This window comes from Globicephala melas, chromosome 4 (genome assembly GCF_963455315.2).
Source record: "Globicephala melas chromosome 4, mGloMel1.2, whole genome shotgun sequence".
Taxonomy (NCBI): Eukaryota; Metazoa; Chordata; class Mammalia; order Artiodactyla; family Delphinidae; genus Globicephala; species Globicephala melas.
In genome coordinates this window covers 74,582,344-74,598,441 of record NC_083317.1, presented here as the reverse complement: position 1 = coordinate 74,598,441, position 16,098 = coordinate 74,582,344, and the positions used below count along the sequence as shown (strand labels likewise).

At 37.3% G+C, this 16,098-nt stretch overlaps 1 protein-coding gene across 4 annotated transcripts in view; it reads left to right on the top strand.

Moving 5' to 3' along the window:
• Positions 1 to 1,770: 1,770 nt before the first annotated feature.
• OPA1 (OPA1 mitochondrial dynamin like GTPase) overlaps positions 1,771 to 16,098 on the top strand; it is a 97,060-nt gene continuing 82,732 nt past the window's right edge. Inside the window, exons 1-6 of one of the 4 annotated variants that reach the window (XM_030860536.3) lie at positions 1,771 to 1,986; positions 5,684 to 6,002; positions 6,664 to 6,760; positions 9,468 to 9,575; positions 10,628 to 10,681; positions 11,366 to 11,433. In XM_030860536.3, the coding sequence (XP_030716396.1) occupies positions 1,955 to 1,986; positions 5,684 to 6,002; positions 6,664 to 6,760; positions 9,468 to 9,575; positions 10,628 to 10,681; positions 11,366 to 11,433 (678 nt within the window). In that variant the 5' untranslated portion in view covers positions 1,771 to 1,954. The remainder of the gene's footprint in view (positions 1,987 to 5,683; positions 6,003 to 6,663; positions 6,761 to 9,467; positions 9,576 to 10,627; positions 10,682 to 11,365; positions 11,434 to 16,098) is intronic. The other 3 variants (XM_030860552.3, XM_030860544.2, XM_030860560.2) reach the window with 3 other exon arrangements.

The following is a 16,098-nucleotide window of genomic DNA, read 5'->3' as shown; positions in this document are numbered from 1 at the left end:
CCTAAGGGATGATGATGTTGACCTTTTCTGACCTGTGTGACTCCAATCAACTCAAGCTTGTACTCTGTTGACTGCCCAACCCCTTCATAAACATGCACGTTCCCTTCGCTTACAACTTCCCAAATTTTGCTGTTGGAGGAATCACTGCTTTGGGAGATTCCCAGTTTTCTCCTCACTTACTGCAAGGAATAAATACTTCCTTCTCCTGAACTTTGGCTTAGTTGTGTCTTTTGGCTTGACACCCACCAAGAGGAGAACCCAGCTTTTCGGAGAACAGATTCAGTAGGTTAAATGCCTAGACATAGAATCACAAAACAAGGACTTTGTAAGATGTAAAGATAACCCATATATGGAAGGAGTTGCCATTATTTGGTTTCCACTTTTTTTCCCATAAAACAACTGGAATTAACAGTAACAAAGGAATTTTTGCATAAGTCTACAATCCTGGGAAAACCTACATTTTGTACAGATCAGTATAGCAAGTTCCCATTTGTACTTGCCATTAAAATAGTCACCACACTAAATATAATAAAGAAAATCCCAGAGTCCTTCATTTGGGAAGTTTACTACCATAGGCTGGGTCTATATTTGGTGTTACTGTGAATGGATGCACACTGTCTTATGAGTCTGATTACGGGAAAGGAATTTTGTGGGTAGCATGTGCCGGGGGTGGAGTTCTTAAAATGAAGCGGGCATACCCAGCCCTCTGATATTGGGCCACTAATTGACTTCACTACCTTCCACAAGCCACATACCCTGTATGGCTCCGTTTCCACATAAAATGATAAGAGTTGGAATGGGAAAAGCGTATTTAAAGTCATAGAACTGACTTAGACTACTTAGATAATGAAGACAGAGAAGAGAAGGGGTCCAGGATCTCAAGAGATCCTACGTTTAGAGGCTGGGAGGAGGAAATGGCAAAGGAGACTGGGGAGTAGCAGGTCCTTGAGAAAAGGTGAATGTGATGTCCTGAAAGCCAGGAGAGGGAAGACGATTAAGGAGTGTGCTGAGATCCAATATTCTGAGCTGAACGCGGAGCGGTCCAGTGACCACTGGCAATATGGAATTGTTGGAGGCTTTGACAACAGCAATTTCAACAAATTAGTGTGATTAAAAGCCAGATGAAAGCCGGTTAAGGAGTAAATGAACAAAATCATTTTTGACGCCTTTATAAACTGCACAAGCTTGTCCCAAGCCCTTAGGTCTCCTAACTCATGACCCCTTTTAGATCTGACCTTCAGAGATTCTAAAGCATTTAACTTGTCCAGTACTTCTCCAGCCTCCGGAGACTGCTCTAAGAATATGAAAGTACTTCGTAAACAAAGAGGCCAAACAAAGGAGCAGGGCAAAGGGGCAGCCGTGGGTTTTCATTACTCTGTTCTATTACTCTATCCCTGTACTGTATTCATTTTGTATTCCCTAAAATTTCCTCTATGCTCCTGCAATACCAAATTTTCCAAATGGTAGCCACCCAGTAAGAATTTATCACTCCGTATTTCTCGCCCTTCAGCCCCTGCCCCACACCTCGACCCCTCCCCTCCCCAAGTCTTTAACCAGAGAGGCACGAATTCACCATTCCACTCTGGAAACAAAAAGGGACGGTCGGGTCGGGGCGGGGTGGGGAGAAGGGAGGGAAGAGGGGAGAGGAGGGGAGGGGAAAATACTGTGGTTCCTACAGAGGCTTTGAGCGCATGCGTGAGTCCTCCCCCGGACCGTTTGTGCTGCCCTCCTAGGAAGAGGGGTGGGGTGGAGGTTTGCCCGACGGACCGAGTACGGGTGCCGAGCAGGCTCTCACGGAAGTCCATTCGCTATTGGGAGGTCCGCAGTGGCTGCTCTGTGCCCTTGTTGCCGAGGGCCTCTTCTTCGGTCATTCCTGGAGTAGGAGCCGGGCTGGGGCTGACACAGGGGCTCCCCCCGGTCGCCTCGGCGCCTTTGTGACCTCCTCGCTGGCGGGATGTGGCGACTACGCCGGGCTGCCGTGGCCTGGTAAGTGCGGGCTCCGACCTGGCCCCGTTATTTCCGGGGCCTCCAGAAAACGAGGTTGTCCCATCACGACATACAGAATGTGCAGGTAACTCTCAGGCCAAGCAGAGAGCAGTTGGAGGATTCCGGGATATTTTTGAGGACCCGGAGTGACAGGAGCCCTGACTAGGCTTACCTAGGTGCTGTCCCCCGTACTGGCCCCTGTCCGTGTTCCTATGCCCCTCGGAAGATTCTGGGCGCTTTTCAGTCTTGGCCTTTTCTATTGTCCTTTTGTGCCTGCCCCTTTCACCCTTCTGTCCTCGCTGTTATCTCTGTCTCTGGTGGCTTCTTGTTTCTGTCCGGGCTCTATGACTCTAACCATGTGTCACCCTTGCCGCGTCTCTTAATTCTCACTGTCTTTGGCTTCTGCCTCCATGCCAGCTTACATTGCTTTTGCAGGTACCTGAGCTCCTCTCTCGGGGTGAAGGGGACTTTGCCTCTTTCCTTAGTACGCTGAGTGAACATGATTTGGAGTCAGATCTGGAGCGGTGACGCATACATGTAGTGTCAGAGATGGTGATTAGAGATATTCTCTAAATAGCAGCTTTTTTCAGTGTTTCGGAAGGGAGACTTGCTTTTTGGATGTGAGGTGGTGAATGTAGCACCACCTTTCTAATCACTGTGTTATTGTTGCCCTGGTCTGTGTTAATCCTAAACCGAAAATCATAGAAGTATTTACATTTCTATGGGTTACTATGTGCATTTTAATGAAATTAAATTTGACTTTAATCTTTACACGTAGCTGTGTTCTAGTATCCTTAGATATCTTCAGGTTTAACTCATTGTTGCAGGCATTTGATGAGAAGTAACATACATCAAGCAAGGTTGGAAAAACTTGGTTTTCCTGAATTAACTCAGTCTCTAAACACCTGTCTTGAATTTTTTTTGGAACGTTTTTAAGTGGTGTAATTTATAGTGTTTATGAGAGAGGGGATCCATTTGTTTTGTGAAGGTTAATTTGAATCTAAATTTAGAACTGAATGGCATACAATAGTTGAAGTTTCAGTCAATTAGAATAATTGAATAAGTTACTTCTAATGTCATGGAATTTTAATTTCTGAGTAAATCCACAGCCCTTGGTACTGAACTAAGTTATTTACAACCTTTTTATTTCTACTCCTCAGTATTTACTGTGGAAATATATCTAATTTTCTTTAAATAAGAAAAGACTTTGCAGAAAATAGCATACTTTGTTGGAGCAATTAAGATATGTAGGAAAAACTTTAAAAATTGAGTTTCCAACCAACTAATTATCAACTGATAATTGTTTATTCAATTGGATGCTGTCGGCTAAATTGTTTCTAAAGTTACTTTTGACTCTGTAGTCATGATTTAAAATGTCTTATGTTGATAGCACAGTTTAGCTGCCTGCTGAAGTAGAGATGCGTAAGGTCAGATGCCCCAAGTTCTGGAGTTTGTCTTTTGATGTAGTTCCTATGCATGTTATGAAGGAGTACATTTAATTCTTTAATAAATAAACATTCTTTGACATATATATCTAAATATGTGCTCATAGACATGTCAGAAGACCAATGGACAACATTTATTTAGGTGCAATAAATATTTGCATAAACTTGTTGAAAAAATAATAACATGCTAGGAAACAGTACATAGATTAAAAGGAGATGATGGATGAGTGTGAATAGATGATTTCTGGGGTTGGGGTCGGGGAGCCTTGTTTTGCATCACGTTTGATTTTTAGTTTGGCCTAATATATAGAAGTATATATTCAAATTCCTTTTCCACCATTCACTAGTCATTCTACCTTAGGCAAGACACAGTTTAAAAAAAGCAAGTTGGTCAAATAAGGATACTTACCTTACTGGGTTTTTCTGAGAGTTAACAGGAGCATTTGTGTAAACATCTGTCATAATGCCTGGCAGTTAGGTACCCCTTTCCCCTCACTGTCCGTCTTCACAACATTATTTCAATGTTCCTTGATTCCTTTTCCTTAAGATATTTCTACTCCCGTGTAACTAAATGAATTAAAAATTTATTCTTTAGTATGGGGCCTGGCCCATAGTAAGCACTATGATGGTGTGTTGAATAAGATAATCAGGCGTATGTTTGTTCGTAGGAGACTTTCATTCTCTGCCAGAAAGGACAGGAGGGAAGAGTTCAGATAGTAACATGTGCATTTAGATTCTTTTCTCTTTGGGGTATTCCCCCTTCTTTCTTTCTTTTTCTGGGGAGCCAGGTACATGAGGTGTTAATTTTTCCTTAATTTCCATTCCTGGACCATCTCAGGATTGTGAAACATAGATGAGAGGGCAAAGAATAGATGTTATAAGCTACTGGAGCTTCTGTGCTTAAAAGTAAAAGTTTAATAGGTTTATGTATGACTGATTCACTTTGTTATAAAGCAGAAACTAACACACCATTGTAAAGCAATTATACCCCAATAAAGATGTTAAAAAAAAAAAAAAAAAAAAGTAAAAGTTTACACGCCTTTTTTTGTATAGGTGCATCCATAATTCACATTTATTTTCATAGCACCATTTTAGCCTAACATTACATGAAATCTTTTCGTATATCTACATGGTCTTCATATTTATCACTTTAATGGCTATACACAGTATTCTCAGTATTCTCTTTTGTTTATGTACCATAGTTTATAAATTTGTTCTTAATATTAGATATTTAAGTGGTAACATTTTTTGCTATTACAGCCCATCTTTTCTTCCAGTTTTACTGAGGTATAATTGACATACAGCACTGTATAGGTTTAAGGTGTATAGCATAGTGATTTGACTTATATACATCATGAAATGATGACCATAGTAAGTTTAGTGAACAGCCGTCGTCTCATACAGACACAAAATTAAAGAAATAGAAAAAAATATTTTTTGTGATGAGAATTCTCAGGATTTACTGTCTTAACTTTCATATATAACATATAGCCTGTTAATTGTATTTATCATGTTGTACATTACAGTCTTAGTATTTATTTATCTTAGAACTCTAAATTTGTACCTTTTGACTGCCTTCATTCAATTCCCCCTTCTGCCACCCCCTTCCTCTGGTGACCACAAATCTGATCTCTTTTCTATGTGTGTTTGTTTTTGAAGTATAATTGACCTACAACACTGTGTTAGTTCCTATTACACAACATGGTGATTTGGTATTTCTGTACCATTTCAAAATGATTACCATGATGAGTTTAGTTCGGATATGTCACTATACAAAGATATTTTGTTTTCAACTTTACTGACAGCAAATAGCTGTCAGTAGTTAATAAAATAAGTCTCTACCTTTTTTGATTTCAGTTTTGATTTCTTGGACCAGGATCATAGTCCACATATAGTAAATTAGGGGACAGGCTCTGGAGTCCCACTGCCTAGGTTTGAATCCTTCCTTTACTCCTTATGTCAGTGGGGACTTCAGCAACTTACTTATGTCTGTCCGCCTTTTCCTCGTTGGTAAAATGGGGACGATACTAGTACTTTTATCATAGGATTATCAGCAGGATCAGATGAGTTAGCTCCTGCTGCAGCAGTGCCTGGCACACAGTAAATGGTTAGTAACTGTGGGCTATCGTAAGACACAGTGTGATTGGTCGTGTGTGCCTGTGTGTTTTCCCTTTTGCATATTGCTCTTTTATATCGTTTCCTTTGCATTGTTTCCCCATCTGATCTTTCCTCCACACCTATTTTTCTTTCAGTGAGGTCTGCCAGTCCTTAGTGAAACACAGCTCTGGAACAAAAGGAAGCTTACCACTACAAAAACTGCATCTGGTTTCACGAAGTATTTATCATTCGCATCATCCTTTCTTAAAGCTTCAAAGACCCCACTTCAGGACCTCATTTCAGCAGTTCTCCTCTCTAACTAACCTTCCTTTACGTAAACTGAAACTTTCTCCAATTAAATATGGCTACCAGCCCCACAGAAATTTTTGGCCAGCGAGATTAGCTGCAAGACTCTTAAAACTTCGGTATCTCATACTCGGATCTGCTGTTGGGGGTGGCTATACAGCCAAAAAGGTGAGGTTAACTTTCCTACTGCTTTTCCAGTTATTCCAGCATGATTGTTTTAAAGTTTCTTAGCATATGTCGTTTTTCTTTAGTGCAGTAGAATGTAATTAGATGTTTAAACATTTATTGTGTGTCTCTATTATGTGCTAAATTGTTTTAATGGTGCTAATAGGAAAATGCTCTCTGAATCTTAGTTATTATAAGAGATGAAAATGGCCTAATGGAAGGAGCACTGGTCTGGGAGTAAGAACACTTAGGTTTGATTTTCAGCTTTGCCATTTAGTAGCACAGGCAGGGAAGTAAGTGGCATGCTCATGCAACTACTTTGTGGCAGCTCTGGGACCAAAGGCGGGGTATCCTGATCCGTGGTCTGTCTTCCTTGTATTCCTCAGTGTTGTTTAAAGCCAAATCATGAAACCCATTTGCAATAGGAGTACATTTTGAATTTTTCCATTTTCTGTATTTCGTAAAGGAGCATTTACATGTTTTATATGCTTGTCTGCTAATTTACTTTTAGAAGAGCAGAGGCCACTTTGTTTCTAAAAATTCTGAACATAATACATTGCTCTTAGTAGCTTAGCATGTTTTAACAAAATAAATTTAAATAGTTTTTTTTAATATTTTATATGGCATTCAGATCATTTGATTGGCATACTTTCTTATCTTTCAGACTTTTGATCAGTGGAAAGACATGATACCTGACCTTAGTGACTATAAATGGATTGTGCCTGACATTGTATGGGAGATTGATGAGTATATCGATTTGGGTTTGTATCAACATTAAAATACTTTTCTTGGTTGTATCTTTAGGAAAGAGAAATAGTTGTATTGAGATAGCTCCTTAACTCTAAGTTTAAGGTTGTAGCAGTTTTTTTTTTTTTTTTGACATCTTTATTGGAGTATAATTGCTTTACAATGGTCTGTTAGTTTCTGCTGTATAACAAAGTGAATCCGCTATACATATACATATATCCCCATATCCCCTCCCTCTTGCGCCTCCCTCCCACCCTCCCTATCCCACCGCTGTAGGTGGTCGCAAACCACCGAGCTGATCTCCCTGTGCTATGCAGCTGCTTCCCACTAGCTATCTATTTTACATTTGGTTGTGTATATATGTCAGTACTACTCTCTCACTTCGTCCCAGCTTACCCTTCCCCCTCCCCGTGTCCTCAAGTCCATTCTCTACGTCTGCGTCTTTATTCCTGTCCTGCCCCTAGGTTCATTAGAACCTTTTTTTTTTTGATTCCATATGTATGTGTTAGCATATGGTATATGTTTTTCTCTTTCTGACTTAATTCACTGTGTATGACAGACTCTAGGTCCATCCACCTCACTACAAATAACTAGTTTTGTTTCTTTTTATGGCTGAGTAGTATTCCATTGTATATATGTGCCACATCTTTATCCATTCATCTGTTGATGGACACTTAGGTTGCTTCCATGTCCTGGCTATTGTAAATAGTGCTGCAATGAACATTGGGGTGCATGTGTCTTTTTGAATTATGGTTTTCTCTGGGTATATGCCCAGTAGTGGGATTGCTGGGTCATACGGTAATTCTATTTTTAGTTTTTTAAGGAACCTCCATACTGTTCTCCATAGTGGCTATATCAATTTATATTCCCACCAACAGTGCAGGAGGGTTCCCTTTTCTCCACACCCTCTCCAGCATTTATTGTTTGTAGATTTTGTTTTTTTATACAGCAGGTTCTTACTAGTTATCCACTTTATACGCATTAGTTTATATATGTCAATCCCAGTCTCCCAGTTCATCACACCACGATGTTTGTAGATTTTTTGATGATGGCTGGTTGTAGCAGTTTTATTTTAATGATAAAAGTAATAGAATAGGAGAAAAAAATGGTAAGAAAAAAAATCATCCACTAGTTCATCAGTTTAACACAGCTGCCACTATCCTTAGGGATCAGTTTCTTTTAATTGTACCTATTTTGTGTATGTGGTTAATATTTTACTTTGCTTTTTAAGAATTATATAGTCATAGTGAACATACACTTTGCTATCTTGTCTTTTGCTACCTAACACATTTGTCAGCATTTTCTACTCTGCCGAGCAGCCTTCTTGAATATCATTTTCAATGTTGTATGATGTTACCCAGAACAGATGCACTGTGCTTCACCTAACTAGCTCCCTTTGATTGAGTACCTTGGTTACCTCTACTTTTTGTAACCAGATTCCTTAAAAGCCTGCTAGTGTCCAGAGTAATTTCTCCTGTTAGTCTTTCATTGTTCCCTTTTTCAAATAATAGATAGATGAGAAAAAAAGTATATTTGGTAGTTATGATTGCCAGTAACTCATGGTGATCTTTAGAAAAAGATTTTTTTTCTGATGAAATTATTTTCCTCAGGTCTCTTTTTTAAGACTTTGTGTAGACATTTTTTAGACTTTAGCTTAGGTGTATATGGGGGTGGATTTGATCTCTGCATGCACTATTCACAGCACTGTCTTAAAGGTAAAATTGTTGCATTGACAACGATATTTACAGGAAAAGCACTCCTTCAAATTACTTTTCTAACGTTTATGAGAAGAGCTTTTAACGGTATGCATTCACTAATCCCACGCTGTAGTGACTGCAAGCCTGGGTTCTGAAGCTAGACTGTCTAGGCTTAAACGTGACTCCCCCACTTTGCTGTATGTGCAGGTCCTGTTACTTAACCTTTGTGCCCCATTCCTCGTCTGTAAAATGTGGTTGATGAGAACTGTTTTGTAGCATTGACATGAAGATTAAACAAGTTAGTGCTTTTATAGCACTTAGAATAAGACCTAATACATATTCTTATTTTGAGAAACTTCGTGTTTTATCTTCTCCAGAGAAAATTAGAAAAGCCCTTCCTAATTCAGAAGGCACTGTAAAGTTGTACCAAACTTTGACAAAATTGTTGAGTATTTGTAAACAAAAATAAATACTTGATCACTTTATAAATAAAGCTAGCAATAATAAAGTAATGGCTTGTCTTGAGTTCAGAGACAGTTTTTTGAAGTGGTAACAAGTGTAAGTTTTCCTAGGGAATACAAAAGGAGAGAGAAGAGTAATGGAATTCTGTTCTTAAACTTGAACTGGGATTTCATCACTTTTTTTTGAATTCAGGTCAGGTGCTACAAAGGATTTTTCTTTTTTCTTTGATTCATTGCCTTTCTGCTGTGACTTCCTCCCCAAAAATACTTCTGTTTCCAATCCAGTGTTAACATTTATACAGTGTTTCTGTCTCAAGGCATTTAACTTATAAATCAAAGATAACCCTCTAAACCGTATGTTTGGTGAGTCTTTTTTAAAAATTTTTCATGGCTTGTAGAAGATCATCAGAATAACACATTGTTTCAGATATACGTAGCAGTTATAGTTGGAATAGGGAGAAAAATGGAAAAAAACATTTAAGTTTATATATAATTATTTAAATTGTATGCATGTTTCAATAGTCAAATTCTTATTTTGAGACTGTTTCTTTTCTCTTCTCCAGAGAAAATTAGAAAAGCCCTTCCTGATTCAGAGGACCTTGCAAAATTGGCACCTGACTTTGACAAGATTGTTGAAAGCCTCAGCTTATTGAAGGACTTTTTCACCACAGGTAAGGAAGGACGTGTGTTTGATCTCATTTAAAATGTCGGGAAACACAGAGGAAAAATACTTAAAATGTATTCATTTGTTTATTTCCATCTTTTATTTATTTATTTATTATTTTAAATTAACATTTTTAAAAATAAATTTATTTATTTTGTTTATTTATTTTTAGCTGCATTGGGTCTTCATTGCTGCGCGTGGGCTTTCTCTAGTTGCGGCGAGCGGGGGCTACTCTTCCTTGCGGCAGGAGGGCTTTTCATTGCGGTGGCTTCTTTTGTTGCGGAGCATGGGCTCTAGGCATGCGGGCTTCAGTAGTTGTGGCACGTGGGCTCAGTAGTTGTGGCTCGCGGGCTCTAGAGTGTAGGCTCAGTAGTTGTGGCTCACGGGCTTAGTTGCTCCGCAGCATGTGAGATCTTCCTGGATCAGGGCTCGAACCTATGTCCCCTGCGTTGGTAGGCGGATTCTCAGCCACTGCACCACCAGGGAAGTCCCTATTTCCATCTTTTAAATGAAAATATTTAGTACAAATAAAAGCCAGGTTTTTGATAAAAGGATAAACACAACATTTTTTTGCTCTGTGGTTTTACTATTTTTTAAATTTATTTTTATTTTTTGGCAGTGCCACGCGGCACACGGGATCATAGTTCCCTGACCAGGGTTCAAACCTGTGCCCCCTGCAGTGGAAGCACAGAGTCTTAACCACTGGACCACCAGGGAAGTCCCCGTGGTTTTAATTTTTGTTTGGCCCAAGAAAATGAAAATTTGCAAGAACTTAAACATGCTTGGCTTTAGTCAGTGAGGGAAAAATAAATCACTTGCTCTTGACAAGTAGATGACACTTCCTATGTGTTTGCTGTTCATAACTGGTTAGAGCCGATTTGGTGATTTTAAAACAAATTTAATTATAACGGACCATAATGAGTAGAATTTACTAAGGCTAGTCCTGGTGTATTTGCCCAATTCTGCCCTATCATGATATAAATCTGAGGTCTCAGACATCTTTGTTTGCTCATTGTTAAATTTTACATTTCTATTTCCCCCTTTGCTGATTTTTCACAGGTCACAAATTGGTTAGTGAAGTCATAGAAGCTTCTGACCTACTTCTCTTGTTAGGTGTGTAAACAGATATTTTTGCTGATCTTAACATGCCTTTTAAATGCATCTAATAAACTAGCTGCAAATAAAATTGCAGACCAAATTTATAATATTGCTTATGCTAAATTTTAAAATGTCAGAATTATATTGGGCAAATTCATTATCCTTTAGGTGGAAATAATAAAATAATTTTTTTGTGGTAAAACTAAAATTCCTAAATATGTGTCTATATTATAAGATTAAAGTTATTAAAAAGAAAGTTTGGTTAACCAAAATATTTTCTTGAACCTGATGTGTTTGTTTCTGTTAATTGAAATGAAAGTCATTTTAATTTGTCTCATCTGTCCTGTCACAGTTGACATTTTTAATTTAATTTTTTTACTGTATATGGTCTGTAATGGCAGTAGTGTATGGCTGAACTGTAAGTACTCTCATGTAAAATAATCCTTATCAAAGATTGCCTTATTTTTTATTGTAATTTTCAGTGATATTTTAAAAAATCAGTTAAACATGTCCTATAATGGTTTTGAAAATTTTTTTCTTAGCTTACCACTGTGTTCCTTAAAATAAGAATAGCTTTCCAAAAAGTGATTTTTGCTCTAAAAATCCTTTTATCTTTCAACCGACTAAACATAATTTGGAATTTAGTTTAGGCTATTGACTTCACTGGAGAATTTAAAGGACTGCATATTTATCTTTAAGGTTCACCTGGAGAAACGGCATTTAGAGCGACAGATGCCGGGTCTGAAAGTGACAAGCCTTATAGAAAGGTACGTATAAAGGAGCATTCTTCACGTAGATAGTCTTGAAAGATTTTTTAAAGTTTTTACCTACCCTGGAAGATCTGAAAATGGTAGCATCCGAGAAGCAAACATAAAAGCATCCAGTGGAGGTATTATTATTATTCTTGGTACAAAATGCAAGGTATTATTCAACAGTTCTGGAAATATAATTGGAGAAGCCAGTTTCCCTCAAATATGTCTGTGAAATATTAGTTTCCAGGGTTGTCCCCAACAAAGGGTTTTGTTGTTAAGTATGTGTGGGGGAAAGCTGGTATAAATAAAACAAGCAGGCTTCTTTTCTTTTCCCTAGGATTTCTCAGACCTTAATATATGCATGTGCATTGTGAATCTCTAAGAGAAGTCAAAGTGTGCAGGGTTTTCCAGATTTATTTAGCAACAAAACCCTTCTTCCATGAAATACCTTCTAGGGTCTAATGTTTCATGGTATACAGTTAGGGGAAATATTAAGGGAACGGCAAGTTTGTTACTAAGGGATAAATAGACTTCTGTTACATTGCTAGTCAACAAAATTATGTATGGGGTTATTTAGGATATGTTAATTTCAATTCATGCATTAAAACCCATATGAAACTTTTAGGAGAATTGCTGATGTAGAATAACGTGCATTGTTGTGTATTTATATTAATATGTTAACCTGATATTGTCTTACTCTTAATTCTTTTCGTCTTTTGAAATTGGTAAGATAACTGATTCCTTGGAAGTTTTTCTTTTTTAATAATAACCTAGATAAATAAATATCTGGAAAAAATACTCCATGAACATTTAAAAATTCAATATGAACATTTAAAAATTAAATGATGAAGGTTATTATGGTTTTAAATCATTGAGGTAAATAATTTTATGTTTTTTGGGGAAGCAGAAAGAAAGTAATTCCCATGTGTAGATTTCCATCTTGTTTCCTGTCCTTCAACTTTGAGCTTTTTACATGATATTCCAAGTTTTAATTATATTTCAAAAGATTTTTTTTCTTTTGTCTTTTAACTTGATCTTTTGGAGAAAACATTTTTCAAAATGTGTGTGTATATGTGTGTGTGTTTGCCTTTTAACTTGATCATTTTTGATAACCTTTTCCACTGGCATTATTTTAACCAAGGGATACCCTTGAATATACATGCTACTGGAAAGAAACATTTGAATAGAAATTAGCCTATGATGCACAGCTTATTTTGAGCCAAGGCCTTGGCCCTTAATGCAGATAGACTTAATGTGTAGAGAAAAGCTAATCTAACTGGGGAGAAGGAACCCCTGTTACAAGTATGGTACTATGGTTTTTGAGCGACAGGATTTCTTGTTGCCTAGATCAGTTAAGGGAGGCTTGCATCTCTGTTCTTTTCTGATATGGCCTAGGATTGTTTTGGTAAATGAGAATCCTGTTTAGGTCCTGACAGATAATTCCCTTAAAATCCTGCTAAGGTGATAAATGAGTAGTAACTGATAAATGATCAAGAGCTCTGCAGTATAGAAGAAACAAGAGAACTGATCTCTGGGAATTTATATTTACAGATTTTATTTTATACAGTAGACACGAGAGCAAATTTATTGCTTTGTTTTATAATTTACTTTGCTTGAAGATAAGTGCTGTTGTAGACTGTTCCTTTTTAACTTTTCCATAATTTATGGTGATTATCTTGCCCATTAAAAACGCACCAATTATTTCCAACTATTTGTTGTAAATTAAGCCGTTTTCATTATAGGTTAAATCAGATAGTATTAAATGCTAGTATAAATGTTTACAGAAAAAGTATTTTCAACCTCAACTAGTGGTTTTAAATTTTATTACTATGCAGCATTATGTTTTCAAGGCTTGACTGTTACCTGTGCTATTTGAAAATAATGAACTACTCAGACAAGATGCAGATAAACTGACTGTAAGAGACTTGTCTGTAAATTGATGGTTGAATGTAAGCATGGAAAGGGAGACCTTAGCAGAAGCCTTTTTGAAATTATTCTAAAGCATCAAATTTGAAAATTTGGGCAATAATCAGAGGTGGTAGGATGGCATCCAGAGTTCAGGTGATACCTTTTTGATTGGTTCAGTCTGGTGTCTGAGAGCCCCAAGATTTAAAATGGTGTTCATGCCTTAGCTTAATGATTGTTGGGTTTATACCAAAGTTTCTGGATAGACTTCTATTAGAAATGTAAAAGTAAATGTGAATCAGATTTTTTTAATGTAGTAATAGATTAAAAACATTTCGACTAGAAGTAAAAAGAAAACTTGTTCTTTCTAATAAGAGAACACATCTGGAAAAGTGCTGGCAAGTAGAGGGACAATTAGGAACCTTTCTAAGTCAACTGAAGTGAAAGTGACAGGGAGTTGCAGGAACACAGATGCCAGATTGACTTGAGTCAGGCAGAATGAACCACACAATAGACAGATTACTGGTGGTTCCCAGTCTGGGGTCACTGGACTTTTAGGTGTTCTGGAAAGTTGTGATTGAGGTCTTCAAAAAGTCGAAAAGCATCTATTCCCACATAATGCTACACAGGCTAACTAAACCTCAAGTTTCTTTGATTTTGCCTGTATTTATATCCGTTCAGTTTGTGGACAGTAATGTTTATCAAAAGTTCTTCTACGTATTTTTGATAAATAAAAAATGGAAAAATACTGAAACCACATTTTAGTAAATGCTTTTAGTTAGTCAAAAAATTTTAAACTTGTGTTCACTATAGAAAAATATTAGAAAGAGCCCTTAGTGAGACCTGGAGACCTTTAGAACTACCTGAAGACAAATTCGGAATTGGAGTGACAAGCCTTTTTTAGTGAATTAATGGACTCACCTGGTTTGTAAGTCAGTAGATTTCTGTATATCAGTCATAGTATATATAGGTGACAGGACCACTTAGTGTATCTCCTTTTTTTAGATTCAGTAACATTGTTGTGTTCTAGTGAAAATTAATTTGCTAAATGAGACATTATCTGTGCTTTTGTTCTGTCATGTTTCTGATGGCTCATAAACATCTCATAGAAGTAAGGAATATGGTCATTCTGAAGGGTACAAGCCCATTTATAATTTATAGAAAATATTTGAAGTCCAAATCATAAAAAGTATTGTTACTCTTTTAAAAATAATCATTAAATAGTAATTATCTTCCTTTCCACGTTACTGTAATTCTTATTTGTGTGGCTTTACTTATTTTATACCTACCCTCTGAAATATCTCTTCCCTTTTCTCTGCCTAATTTCCACTCATCCTGAAAGCCCAGTTCAGTTGTCACCTCTGTGAAGCCTTCCATAACCATTTTAGTCCCAATAATTATTCTCTTAACAATTTAAAACATTTTACAGATGAAACACTATTTACTTTGGCTTTCATTCTTACTGTTTAATAGGCTATTTCTATCACAAAATCTCTGTTCTCAGAGCGCCTAGGATAATGCTGAACTCTTAACACAATTCATCAGTTGATTTAACTCAGTAAAAGTCTGATTTAAAGTAAGCAAATTTGGGGCTTCCCTGGTGGCGCAGTGGTTGAGAGTCCGCCTGCCGATGCAGGGGACGTGGGTTCGTGCCCCGGTCCGGGAAGATCCCACATGCCGCAGAGCGGCTGGGCCCGTGAGCCATGGCCGCTGAGCCTGCACGTCTGGAGCCTGCACGTCTGGAGCCTGTGCTCCGCAACGGGAGAGGCCACAGCAGTGAGAGGCCCGCGTACCGCAAAAAAAAAAAAAAAAAAAAAAAGTAAGCAAATTTGATTAATGCTAACAAGAGTGGGCCCAAAGATTTTATGTAATGTGTCTTTTTGCTCTGATTACCTTTGAATTTCTCCTGGCCTTCAATATTTGACAACTATTGAAGAGAGCAAGAATGTGAAGGTAGCACTTATACTCGGAATTCTGAGTTGTAACAAAGCAGTGTTGCTTAAGTAGGACTTAACATTTCTGGGATTCCTCATGCAACAAATAATGTAAACTGTGGCAAAATGAAATTCTCACAACCAGCACCATCAAGTAGCCGCAGATTCAGGAAACTTAGGTTTCCTAAGCAGCTAACAATTGGCAACTATACTTGGTTAGATACTTGTTTTATTCCTTAATAATAAGCATATTGCATTTTTATGTCATTTAAAAAACATTAAATACTGTGTACATAACACTATTTTTAGGTAATAATTTAGAACAAAGGGGATTTGGTAGAAATTGTATTATCGATAAAAACTATTGGTAATAGACTGATTTGTTCATCTCTTGAAATTAATTATTTGTAGAAATTGTCCAAATAGGATGCGATATTTCTCAGTTGGAGCAAATTAAATAATTCAAGTAGAAAGACATACTTCTTTCTGATATCCAATAATAAACATATTTTAGTTGGCTGTGAATATCATGAGCTGAATTATATATTACTGGGAGGGAGGAAAATAGGAAAATAGATCTTTTTAGCTAATGAAATAGCAGAATTATTCAAACTTTGAAAAGTAGTTTAGTGCCTAGGAATATTTTTTAAATGGAAGGGGAAAGAAGTCTTCACTTTCACGAAGTTCTTTTCTGGACCCAAGTTACTTTTAAAACTAATAAAACGGGTTGGCAAGCTTTTCCTTAGAGGCCAGATGGTAAATATTTTAGGTTTGCAAACCCTGTGGTCTGTAGGACTACTCAGGTAGCCCACTGTACTTTGTCAACTCCTTCTCTAAAGAG